At 39.0% G+C, this 13222-nt stretch overlaps 1 protein-coding gene across 2 annotated transcripts in view; it reads left to right on the top strand.

Annotated features, from left to right (window-relative positions):
* Nucleotides 1-13222, top strand: part of XPO4 (exportin 4) — an 86192-nt gene that overhangs the window by 20920 nt on the left and 52050 nt on the right. For both annotated transcript variants that reach the window (XM_042792443.1, XM_042792442.1), the window contains exons 2-4: nucleotides 4577-4682; nucleotides 8378-8519; nucleotides 8778-8916. In XM_042792443.1, the coding sequence (XP_042648377.1) occupies nucleotides 4577-4682; nucleotides 8378-8519; nucleotides 8778-8916 (387 nt within the window). The remainder of the gene's footprint in view (nucleotides 1-4576; nucleotides 4683-8377; nucleotides 8520-8777; nucleotides 8917-13222) is intronic.

The raw sequence follows: 13222 nt of genomic DNA, 5'->3' as shown, positions 1-13222 counted from the left end.
CCTCCTAAAGTTTAGTGTTTCTGCTTATTTCAAAATGTTGTTGTTTTTTTTTTTTTTTTTTTCCAGTGGCTGATTTACTGTTGATGGCTTTGAGGAAAAGCATCACAATTATTTGTGTTAAGAAGTGAGAAAGGGAAGCAAAGACCTTGGCTCACTCATGCTTTCTCCTTGAGCAGAAAAACCACAATAGAGGTTTTTTACAACCACACAGAGAAAGTATAGGATTTCTGTTAGCACATGCAGAATTTAGATCTTCTAACATATGCTTATTGGCTTTGTTACAGTTCTGTCATCAAATTCCTTTCTTTTTTTTTTTTTTCCCCAGACTAGTGATAGCAGGACATAGTGAAGTAGAACAATCTGTGTTTCTTTTTTAAATAAACTGGTTGGCATGAAAGGGAAGGGGTTACATTACTTTCTTACTACTTGTCCGGGCTTTCAAATAAGTTTAGTGGTTCTGAAAGTATTGGTGCTAGTCTGCCAGAGTGTTTCTAGTCTTGTCTTTTTTTCAGTTTAATTTTCTCTTGTGTGAATAGTCACCATTTGAGTCAGTCCTGCTGTTCCTGTTCTGTATCCAGACAGCCTTGGTAGCTGAAAGGATGTAATTTTATTTATAATACTGTGTTATATAGGAACTCTATTCTTATGGGGGATTACCTTGTCGTGTTAAAACCAGAAAGGTGACTACTGTCCTGGAGAAATTTTTACAGATAACTCATAAGACAAAAGAGAGAGCAGATGGGTATTAGCAGTAACATCAGACAGTGCAGAAAGTGGTATAGCTGGAAATAGTTTCAGTATGCCAAAAGACCCTGATCATTACCATGCTGGGTTTTAATTCCCTATAAGATGGATGGTAGAGAAGAGTTTGAAGGAGACAATTAGAAAATGATAAATGTTCAGGTATTTTTGGGGAACCTTTCAAGCATGATGGGTACTTCGGGTATGTTTCTAACCCTATGGTGCCAAGGGGATGCTGGGCACTGGCTTCCAGGGCTCACAGGCTAACCTAAGCTAGCGTTCCTGTAATGTAAAATTTGTACACAGAATATGTATATGCTGGGCTTTCCTTCAAAGCCCTGAATTAGCTGGATTTTCAGTGTACAGAGAACTGGTGTTTGAATTCAGGGAAGGCAGTAGACAGTGAGCTTTAAGCTCCCCCTGGTGGCTCTGTAGTACAGTTTAAAGCTTACCTGTCGCACTTGGCTGTTTTGAACATTTTTGAGAGCCTAAGTGAGTAATGTATTACTAAATTATTGTGATTTTAAAAATGAATACATGAATATGATATGCCGTATGCCTTTACAAGGTGCCAAAGGTGGTCTTTAACAGACTTCAATGAAGTAGAGGCGATCAAGTAAAGTTAGGGTTCTCTCTTCAAGTTATTGTAAACTTAAGAGGGTATTTCCCATAAAACTTTAATTCTGTGTTTTTTTTAATGGTGCAATAATTTGCTGATGTCCCTGAAAGTGCCCTTAAGTATTACAGAACACTGAAAATAGATATGATCTCTGTATGACAAACTCAAATATGCTTTGTTAATGCAAAATTAGTTCGAAATCAGGTAGCCCTAACTTGCTCTTCTTGCTCGAAGAATGTGAATATAAATGACCCCAGACCTGCAAAATATTATGCTTTTTTTCACACCAAAAGGATTCCTTCTAACATGGCCATGAGTTGCAAGGTCAGTACTGCTGAAAGGGCAGTGTCACTCCACTCTTTCTCCCTATTGTTGCACTGGCTCTGGCACTTGTCTGACTTTTTGATGCTTATTAAAGTAACAAAAGAGTGTTCATTCCCACTGCCTCCCACTCTTTTTTTTTTTTTTTTTTCATGTGGGCTAGTTAATAGAAGGGAAAATGCAAGGAGGTGACAAGACCATGCAGATGAGAGCCAGAAAGGAGTGGGACCTCTCCTTTTGGTAACAGAGAGTTATTTTTAATAAGTCACTTGTTTCAATAAATATTCTTAGTTCTCACAAAACTTCACTGACTTAAGATGGGTGTTCCTTGAGACTTCAGAGTATTCCAATGGCATTGCACAGCAACAGAGACTGTAGATTAAATGCACTTTAAGTGGTAGGTAGTGCTGAAAAAAGCAGGCTATCACCAGCCATTATGTCCTATACTGTGTTGTCACAGGCTTCTGTGCTGGCTTATGGTGAACCAGACTGAGGGAACTGATCCAGATGAAAATAACTTGCCTTTGGTGGGATGCTTTTTGGAGATCACAGAGAACCAGATTGAGGAAGTGCATTTGCACAAATACTTGCCCATACAACAGGGGAAGAAAGCAGGGACTGCTTTTTTTTGTTTGGTTGATTTGGTTTATTTGCGATAGCACTGACTGAGGTGAATGTCAGGCTGTCGCTATATAGGTCATTCCTGCGTTTTTGATAACCTGCTCCAAATATTCTTCTGGCATTCAGAAGAGCTGGCTCTGTTGTAGTGAATGTAGCTAGAGTGCACGGAGGGAAGTGCTGTCCTTCAGACTGCAGAAAGCACGGGTGGTTGGGAACAGCTCCTGCGGATGGCTGGCTGCACGTGGGAGAGTTGAGGTTTTATCACAGAAATGCCACATGACCCAGTTTGGTGAGGCTGCTTCTTTACAAGTTTACATTTGCTTAAAAGCTGTCAAAGTTTGGGTTTCTGCATTGGGTTGAGAGTACACCAAAGCTCAGTGTTGTGGAAGGACTCAGGTACCGCCATGGAGCTTACTTTTGTCTCAGGTGTTCAGCAATGCACAATGCCCCAAATATCCAAAAGGTTTTCTGTGTGTGCATCTGCCTGCAACCTGCTGACTTAGCCCTTGGGATGCTGCTCGGAGCACACAGAAGGCAGATGTGCACTGAAGGCACGCTGCCCTCTACGCGTACGCAAAACCTAACGCGAACTGCCACCTGCCCAGGAGGAGGCATGGACAAACACTGTGGTTTTGTCCCCAGCACTGGTAAGAGCTGTCCTGCGTACGTTCAAATTGCTGTCCAGGGAGGTCCTGCCCTGAAACTGGCTGTAGAGCAGGGCAGGTTTGTGAAGGGACAGAGCATTTATTCTGCGTCCACGAGGCTTCTTTGCAGCCACCTTCCTCCACTGTTTGTTTTGCACCCCTCAGGCATTCGTCTTATCTGCACAGGAAAAGTTGTAAGTCAGAAATTTGCTGTGTAAGAAGGAACACAGCTGTTTATTAGGATCCCCTTGATCCAAGGATCAGCAGCCTGCTTTCCCTTCCTTCATTTACTCAGATTATTGAATTTTAGTCTAAGGTGTTACTTGCTCATATTTGAATCTTCTGTCATCTCATGTTTTGCCAAAGATGGAAGAATTTAATTCAAATTTGATATGTTTTATTTACTGGAAAATATTTTACTCAAGTTAAAAACCTTGGTCTTTATGCTGAGGTCTTCATGCTTTTATTCCCAAAGCAGTGGGTATAAAATAAAATAAAAAAGATATGTGGCACACACATTCACTTCAGATTGCTATGGACAGGACTGGAATTTGGAAGTTCAGCTGAAGTTTAATAACCTACTCTGTCACCTTGACCCAGCTCTGCAGTTTGCATGCAGTCTTTCTACATGCCTGTGTTCCTTTCTCAGAGGTGCATCAGTTCCGCTGCCTTGTGGTATCACTCAGCTTGTAAGAGTATTTTGTGGCGTGTGCTTGTTCGGATAAATCTCAAATAGAGAATATTAAAGGCAAAGGTGGAGAGCAGTCTGGTTTTGTGAGCAGCCGTTGTTTTCTTCAGGGTTGGTTTTTACCTTGTGTGGCAGTGGGGGGGATCTTGGAGTTGCTTGATGAGGTGAGGCTGCAGTGCAGGTGGTTAGCTCTCATCTGTGCTCCCCAGGCAATATTCCACCTCGCAATGGTCCAGGTTACTGCGTAGTTTCATGCTTTACCTATAGTTGATTTTCAGGTGGATGTTACCTGAGTAGCCAAAGTGCCCAGGATGTAAGGGGATGGGCACAGGCAGCTGGGGAACCACCATAGCCATCCCCAAACAGGCTGACCTGTCTCTTCAATTGGAGCCCTCGCTCAGTCTTTAGGATGTCAACTGTAACATTAAACACTAGAGGGTAGTATGTTACTGCTAATACTTTATTTTATAATGTATCTGTAGTAATTTTTTAATCCCTTGAATTCACTATACAATTCAATATTTTAAAACAAATGTAGAGATAAAGAAAAAAACAGTGCTTTTTTTTCCCCGTGACTGTGAGCATGTGTAGCAGCATTTAGTGGTGTGCAGTGATATTTTTTGTTTGAGTAGAAAAAGGATTGGGTTGAATTTACATCTGATTTTCATCTTTCTTCTGAAGTGTCATTAGGAACACAATACGTAGAGTTATTCACTCTTTGCCTGATGTCTCAATATTCACACTTCTGTGCACATGATATAAATGCACAGTGGTATATAAGAAGAGGCCATGACTGAGAGAGAGCAGGCAGTTTTACCAAGAGATACTTGGTCTTGATGTTTAAAAACACAAACATTTTTATGTTCATGACATTGCTCATATGTATTTACAATCAGGATGGATTCTTAGTGCTTAAATAACTTTTATTCTTTTTTCTTTCAGGCACCACCTTCCATGGTCAATAATGAACAACGTCAACATGCCGAGCACATATTCTTATCATTTAGAAAATCAAAATCACCATTTGCTGTTTGCAAACATATTTTGGGTAGGTTTTAATAAATTAAGCATGTAACTGTTTTTATAAGCGAAACTGTGCTGTTATTCTGTAACTGGGAATACAAACATCAATTTTGATTTTGATGAGGAGAGCTTTTTTGATGTAGGGTGAAGTCTATTGGTGCCCTTTTTGGTTTTGTTTCTGGCAGTTTTAAAGCTGTAAGGCGTAACCTTGTGTAGCTAAGTTCCTAAACTGATATAATAGATTCAGGTTTCCTCTGCAACGTGATTATTATAATACTGTCTAATCTGTGGAGCTTGTAGAACTGCCTGTAGTGTGGTTGCTTGGCTTGTAGCTTCCCATTAAACCAACAAATGATGCAGTTTTGTACACTTTTGCCAGATTTTGCACTGGTGCTGAAATTTGCTGTAGTGAGAATTTATTTCAGGTTGAATGTCTTAGTAAGTTGCTGTTTACAGCCCAACTGTTGTGTTAAAAAAAAAAAATAAAAGAAAATAGTTAAAGTTTCTGTTTACCCGGTAGAAGCAATAGAGTATTGATTTATTGATTTGAAGTTTTGTGGTGTTACACCTGTGGAGAAAGGAACAAGATAGGTAGGTATCACCTTTTATCAGAAATTTCTTGGGTTTTAATGGAAATGCTGTAAATGTGGTTGTGTTACAGGTCTTTAAAAATATATCTGTTTTTACAGGCACTATAGAGACTTATTAGAGTTTGGCAGCTAAGTAATCTGAAAATTGCAGGAGCAATAAGCATGTAAGATTCCTGCTCAGCATTGCTGTACTGACTAGATGTGAATGTTGGGGGGGAGGTGAGGAGGAAGCTGATTCTGAAACCTGGTGAGGAAAGCCTGGAAATTTGTGGAAAAGAATACACACCAAAAACACAAAAAGCAAATTTTCTTTCAAAGAATTTGCCAAAATGAACAGAGAAATATTAGAATTATGTTTAAGATATGATTATTTTGATACTTAATTCATTCCACTGGGTTTTTTTTTAATACAGTTATTTCTAAATTTACTGGATTAGAGATTTACAATTCATGAATACTGTGATTTCAATATTGCAGGCCTACTACTGTGTTAAATTATACTGTGATATATAGAGCAGGGTGTGGTTCCTTTCCTACACCCCTTCCACAACCAAGATGTTTTCTACAAATGAGTTTCTTCTGGTTTTAGTATATCATAGTAGTACTTCATCTGGTCCTGAAGTCTGTAATCACACTTTTTGGTTTATGGGTCACCAGAATTGATGTTTTTTATTTTCACATTGATTTTTAGAGAATTTTAAGTGGGCAAAAGAACATACTTAAGTAACTTTGTAGACCATTTTGATCTCTTGTAAGTGATGTATTTGCCACTAATCAGAAATAAATAATGAAAATTAATTAAATCACTGCATCATCTTCTCAAAGAGGGGAATTCAATTTAGCATTAATAATGAGCTGTCACTGCAGACTTTTTTTTTTTTTCCTTCTTCTGAAATGTGGCTGGTTAGAAGGAATGTGATCCTGTTTTTAACACCTTTTGGATGTCTAGAAGTATTACATCCTTAAACTTCTCGTATGCTACTGTCATTGAGAAATCAGCGTGTTTCTGCACGGGGCAGGTTTTTCCTGGCAATGTGGGCAGTTGTGATGCCGAGACCTGGAACGAGGAGACCTTTCCCAAAACTTCATGCTTCTTAAGTGTTTGTACAGTCTGGACAGAAAGAATAGCTAGTTAAGACTTGGGAGTTGGGAAGGGAGAAGCAAAAATTATGAAATCAGGAACCAGGGAAGGGAAACAAGCTGTTCATGATGAAGGATAAAAGAGCTGAAGTGTACTGAAGGGATATGTGCAGGAAAGGATGGGCAGGAACCGGTCGATCAGAGTAGGTGGCTTTAAAAAGAAACAGGAAAACAGTCAAGACAGGAATTAGAATGGAGGTAGAGAGAGATAACAAGGATGTTGATGGCATTCATGGAAAGAAGAGTGAGCAGGTGATACAGGGAGAGAGCAATGGGAATGATGAATATAAGGAGAAGGGGAACAGCTGCTACCGTGCAGTTTCTTTAAAAACCTGGAATTGAACCCAGGAAGTGTGAGGCTCCGGGTTCTTCTGCTGTAAGCTTACAGCTGTTAAACACACTTGTAGTACTTCTCCTGCCTTTCTTTAGTAACTTTACCTAGAAGAAAATGGTGCTCTGGCTAGTTAGAAGCTTACACTGAGTGCTGGAAGTCTGTGCTGTTAATGATTGCAGTTGTGCATCTGTGGTACTTGGCACAAAGGAGAAATTCCATCCTCTTCTTTAATAGCATTCTCTTTCTGTGTGAGCTTTGTACAGTTTGAAAAGTCAAAGACCTAGAAGTTAACAAGTGTCAGAATTAAAATTCCCATGCAGGAATAAATTGGCTTGGTTTTATGTACGCCTAACAGGCATAAACATTAATCTTTTAAGTGGTTACTTAGTTTTCCAAATGAAGCTAAGTAGATTTAAAGGTGGTTTATGTTGATTTAAGCATGTTCACCTGTGTAGGTTTTAGATTTAGAGCCTGATTAAATTACTTAAAAACATTTTAGCAAATTGACTGCTGTCTTGGATATAGAACTTGCATATAAATGAACTGTATATTATAAACTTGTGTGTATGTAATTGGGGGAAGAAAGTAGTCATTTATAGCCCATCATCTCATTACCGAGTTTGTTCTTTTTTTCAAACAAACCCAGTTTTTCCAGTCCTGGCAGGTCGCACACGATAGCTAAAAATCTGCTTCTTCTTTGGGAATTTTATTTCACCACTTTATATTTTATACTTTTGCCACCTTGTGGCTACACCCTTTCTGAATGTTCTTTCTATGTTTTCTGCAGAGCTCAGAATGTTTTGAAACTGGCTACTGAGATACTACCTGTTATTTCTAAGTTAAAAATTTTAAAAGCAAAGGGACAAACAAATAAACAAAAGTCTCTGTAGCTTTCTATCATCATATAAATTAAATTCAGATTCTGGGGTTTTCTCTTTAATTTATACTTTACAGTCACCCAAACTGTTACCTTTTTCCATAACAACTTTTTTATTTCCTTTGGTGCATCTATATACAAAGCAATCAGATATTCAATTAATAAGGGCTAATTATTCCTATACTATGGTTGAAAGTTATATTTTGGTTACCTCAAGATAAATATGGAAGCTTGAACGTGATGTATAAAACCTTAAACAAACCAGTCTGTAAAACTTTTGCTTTGATAATTAAACTTAAATGTCATCTTTAGGTGTAAGTCGACTTACTTCTCATTATCATCCATAAAACACGTGTCATTTTATGCACTGTTGGTTCCAAAGGCAAGCACCCAAATGATAAAGGAGTCTTCAGTTCTGGCATGCCTGTCAAATTAAATCATATCTTAATATATTGGGACTAAATCTGTCATCTCTTTTATTTTGTTCCACAGTTGTGTTAGCATTTTTATTCCTGGTCTTTGGCCCAGTCTCCTTATACAGCCAGCTTTTCTTCTCCTGAGTCACTGACTTGAATAATATTGGAAAATTTGATAATCAGGTTATTGATTATTTTTACACCCTTTTGAGTTGCAAATTATTTCTCTAATTTCACAGCAACAACATTCCATTTAATAATAAATAGTTGAAAATTCTATTAATTTTTTTGTTGGAAAAACGTACAAGCTAAATGCATGTATGTTTTCTAATACTCAGTTTGCCTTTTTTCCACCCCCCCCAGAAACTAGTAAAGTCGACTATGTCCTTTTTCAAGCTGCTACAGCGATAATGGAAGCAGTTGTAAGAGAATGGATTCTCTTGGAAAAAACTAGCATCGAGTCACTGCGAACATTCCTTCTAACCTATGTCTTACAAAGGCCTAAGTAAGTATAGAAAAAATACCTCTGAACATGTAGGATTCTTCATAAAGTCTAGGCTATCCTTTTGTTTACCAGGGTAGCGGTGGAAAACCATTTCAACAATAATTTATCTTCCATTCTTAACACTTAGTTGACTTCTATAGAGCTGTTAGCTTTCCCTTAAGAATTCACACAATGTTTGAAAAAAAATGTGTTTAAAATTTTATTGAGCATTGATGTTCAGATTTATTTGCAAATACATTTTTGCAATATTGTTTACAGCCTTCAAAAGTACGTTCGGGAGCAGATTCTATTAGCGGTAGCGGTGATAGTAAAACGGGGATCATTAGACAAATCAATCGACTGCAAAAGCATTTTTCATGAAGTCAGCCAGTTGATCAGCAGCGGTAACCCCACTGTGGTAAGTATAGATTTTTCTTCAAAATTTAAGCATTCTGTATCAGCAGCATAGGTTATATGCTTAGGGACTATAAAATCTTGTATGTTCTTACTTAAAAATTAGAATTGGTAATTAAGTTGATAGCTATTCAAGCAATCATCTACTAAGTCTTATATTTTTGAATGAGAATGCTTTGGGACTAGGAGTAGTATGTGTAATTCTTTAGTACACAGTTACACCATATTTTTTAGGGAATAGGTTTCTCTGAATAGCTGCTTTAAGTGCCACGTGTGTCTTTTTTTGTTTCTCTGGGTTTTTTAATGAAACAGCATGATCTAAAATGGATTTTCCATTAGCTGGCAGGTTCTTTACACACTCTGTTCCCCTTCCATCTGTGCAGTGCTGCACCCTCCTGTGGCTCAGCTGTCGGAATAGGCTACTGAGTGAGAGGCATAGGCCTCTGCTGTTCTCTGAGAGACGGGTAGGTGGAGAGAAAGGGGTGTGAGGAAGTAAAATGTGGAATGGAAATACAAAACTTACTCTAGATTTAATGTCATACTACTAGGGGTAAGTGTTACCTTCCATACTGAGCTCAAAGTGGAAACAAGGTGTCCAATATCTATCTATGCATTTAGTGAAATTCCGTTTGCTATGCCAGGAGATAAGTTTAGAATAGGTCATAATAGAGGCATGTAACTAGAGATTAAACAGAGGTGATTTTTCTCCTACCAGATGCAAATCGAAAAGTACGTAGATTCCATGCTGAAACTTTAACTGAAGCTTTTCTCAGAAACCTTGAGGGAACTGGCTTGTAGCACTGCTGAGCGTTTAGAGCAGCAGTTGTACTAAATGTGAGCAGCAAATGTTTAACTGAAAATTCAATCAAAGTGTACTAGAAGTAATGCAACTCATGTCATGGTCCTAAAAATAGTGTGTCACCTCTGAGCACAAGTGATATCCCTCCAGGGTATGGAAATTTCAGTTATACTTGTAAACCTCAATTTCACAGTTTTTTAGCATAAGGAGAACATTTCAGTCTTTAGATTGTGCATAATTTGGATAGAAATGTGTATTTGTTTAGAACAATGCTGAGTTCATGCTTTTTTTCCAGGAAACACAGCCTTGTTATTAAAACGGAGTTACAACTGAGGCTTTCAAGTTTTATGCATGCCAGTGTGTATGCTCACATACTTTATATGATCTTCCCATAAAGATATAAAAGTGGAGTAAGTAGAAACGTGGATATTGACAGAGAAGTTCTCTCCGAACTAACTCTTGCACAACTTCTATGTACAGACACACTACACTGACCACAGCATATAGCAAGCTAAGACTGTCTGCTCTAAGTGTATCGTCCCGGGCTTGCTGCAGAAGAGTGTGTCACAGAGGAGCTCTGGCTGTGGGAAGGGGCAATATTTCACTCTCCTCTTCTCCAAGTTCTGCTCACTGACACCATACAGAGACCAAGTTTGCCTCAGTTTTTCATTTCCCTTTATCCATGTGTCTTCACAAGTATTACTTTCTCCATAGTTTTTCCAAAGTATTTGTGCCCAAGTTTTAAGAATAGTACTGAAAACATCTTGAGTATATAATTCCAGTCTATTACTATGACTTACTAGTGAAAAATGACATGTGAACGAACATCTTTTCTGTAAGGCTCAATATATGTTTGTTAGTCTTTGGCAAGCTGGTTATAAACATATGCTCCTATGTGTATATGATGTTTTATATTATAAAATCGTTCTTATTTGTTAAAATGTTCTTGTAATCTTCTGAGACTTTGCTGCAAGAGAAACTTTGGTACTGGCACACCTTCATGTAATTCAGGACTTGACATATGCAATAATAAACAGTAAGAAGATTGTATGTTAGGACAGTATTTGCCACAGCTGAGCTCTAAGTGGGTTCAGGGCAGGCCTGCTGCGTAAATATATAGTAAGTTTGATAGGTTCTATGGCATAGATCATACAATGAATTATCCACTTTTCAAATATAGGTGGGTGTTTTTTTTATTAGTGTCCCTGTAATGTTCAGCTGTGCCCATCAGGCTGTATGGAACCACAGGGGTACAGCTGCCTTGCTGCTGTGTGGAGCCTCAGCTGAGGGTGCTTCAGGGTACAGGATGAAGCTAAGGGAGTGGTACTGCTTTCAAGGTCCAAAATGTGCTGTCAGGACAGTGCCATGCAGGGTCACAGGTGCTTCTGCACTTCACTGGAGATGTGTTTATATTATAAAAACAGGCCTCCATCCAAGTCAGGGAGGAGGCTAAGATATGGGAGCTGGGAGAGATTGACACGTGTTTTCCAGCCCTCTTGTGTCTCCCTGAATTCTTCCACTTTTTTAACACGCCTTTTCTGTGATGTGATGTGCACTCTTGCCTCCAGTCTTGTACACTCAAGTTTCAGAAGTCTGTCATACCTCTGTGACTCCTAATTCTCTGTCGAAAAGTCTGTGTATCCTTCACAGACTTCTGCTCCATGTTTCCTCTGACCAATTGCCCACCCGTTTGTGTTCTACCTCACGTTCACTCCAGCAGCTGAGAAATATAACATATGGAGTCAGCAGCAGGTCACTTCATATTCAGAGATGTTTAAAGCTCTCAAATGTGGCTCTTAGCTGTTGATGATGGCTTTCTACAGCTGTTTGTAATTGAAAGTCCTTTTTAAAAAAGTGAAGTGGTCCCTTGCCTGCTTCCATCTTGCCTTCTCCTCTTTGCTGGCTCTGAAGCTTCCTGGCCCTTCTTTATCTTACAAGAATAAAGTAGGTACTTAATCCTTTCCATTCCCTGCAACCTTCCGCACAGTTCCTGTCAGACATCTCTTCTAGCTTTGTGTGTTGGGCACTCCTGTTCCATGAAACCTTTGGGACTTTTCAGTAACTTCTTGTCACGGTCAAGTCCTGAAGGTTGGTGTAATAAGGGCAGCACTGAATGGTACTGTGTCTTTCCCACATGTCCTTTTTTTTGCAGGATTTGATATGCTTAATACCTTAACTTCTAGAGTATTAGTTTAAAATATCTTTAGAAATTGATGTATTTTGAGGATAGAACTTGAAGGTATGTTGAGTAATGCATCAAACTGACATGGGAACAAGAGTCATGGATAAACTGTTGAGAATGAAAATATGAAAAGGAGATTGGAAGGAAGAAAAGGAGAGCAATAGTGATGAGAGGAAGAAAGTGGGCAGGAGATGAAAAAGATGGCTTTAGTATTGAGTAATCTCTCAATAGTGGAACACAGTGTACATGCTAAGGAAATAGCAGGGCACTAAGGAGAGTTAATACTATAGGGATGGGAAAGATGCATGGTTAGAGCCAGAGTTTGAACTTGGAACATTGGCTTCTGCTGCCGCTTCTCTGCTGTATGAACCTTTATGGATCTCGTGAAAAAAAAAAAAAAAAACAACTCTGTCTGGGAAGAGAAGGCAAACTGTAGAGGGTCTGGCTGCCTGTTACTTTATAAATGAGTTTAGGTAGTAGTCCTCTGGGAGGACAAGGATTAGCTTTGGAGTTCCTGGTTTTGTTTTTCCTGGCTCTTCCTGTAACATTAATACAAGCCACCCTTCTGCTCATGAAGGAGGGCCTGTAATCTCCCTCCAATAGCAATTTCAGAATCTCGTTTCAAAATCTTCATCTCTGGGGGACAGAGCTTCTGGCAGTAGACACAGTATCATAGGCCAATCTTAAAATGCTAAATATGTGTTTTTTATCACCGATTTCAAGATTTTTGAGAATTGTGTGGGCCAAGTTCTTCTCAACTATAAATGCCTTCAATTTCTTGGCCTTTTCTTTTTGTGTTAGAATACTCTGCTTTTGCATAGCTGAAGGATTTCGTTTGTCCTTCATCCCTGCCAGAAGGTCAGGAATCCTGGCAGGCAGGGTGACTGGTTCCCAGGAGGAGGAACTGGTCTGCATATGAACACAGTCAGATGAATTTTGCTTGAAACTGGTCTAGGATACGGGTCATACCTTGATTTCTTCCAGAATATGGGTAGGCAGATGCAGAGGGGTCCAGCTGCTGTAGACCTGCCATGGGACTGGGAAGCAACAGAATGTGTGCTTTTTATGATCTACAACACATACAGTATAATCTATTCTAATATAAAGCTCCATACCTGAAACCTAAATTTTCTTTATATGCAAGACGACTAATCAAGACTTACTGGAAGAGCTCTGAGATCCTAACAGTTCCATCTCTCTTAAAATCTGTAAATCTGCTGGTCCGTTTTCCAGTGTTAATGGTTGGGCCAAAGAGGAGACTCAGATGCCTCAGGTTACCTAAAACTGCTGAGGAATGTGCTGTGGATGGATTTCATGTGAACAGTGGGA

The sequence above is a fragment of the Tyto alba genome, unplaced genomic scaffold (assembly GCF_018691265.1).
Source record: "Tyto alba isolate M040663 unplaced genomic scaffold, T.alba_DEE_v4.0 Super-Scaffold_2, whole genome shotgun sequence".
Lineage (NCBI taxonomy): Eukaryota > Metazoa > Chordata > Aves > Strigiformes > Tytonidae > Tyto > Tyto alba.
The sequence above is the reverse complement of the archived record's forward strand: the minus strand, read 5'-3'. Positions and strand labels throughout refer to the sequence as shown.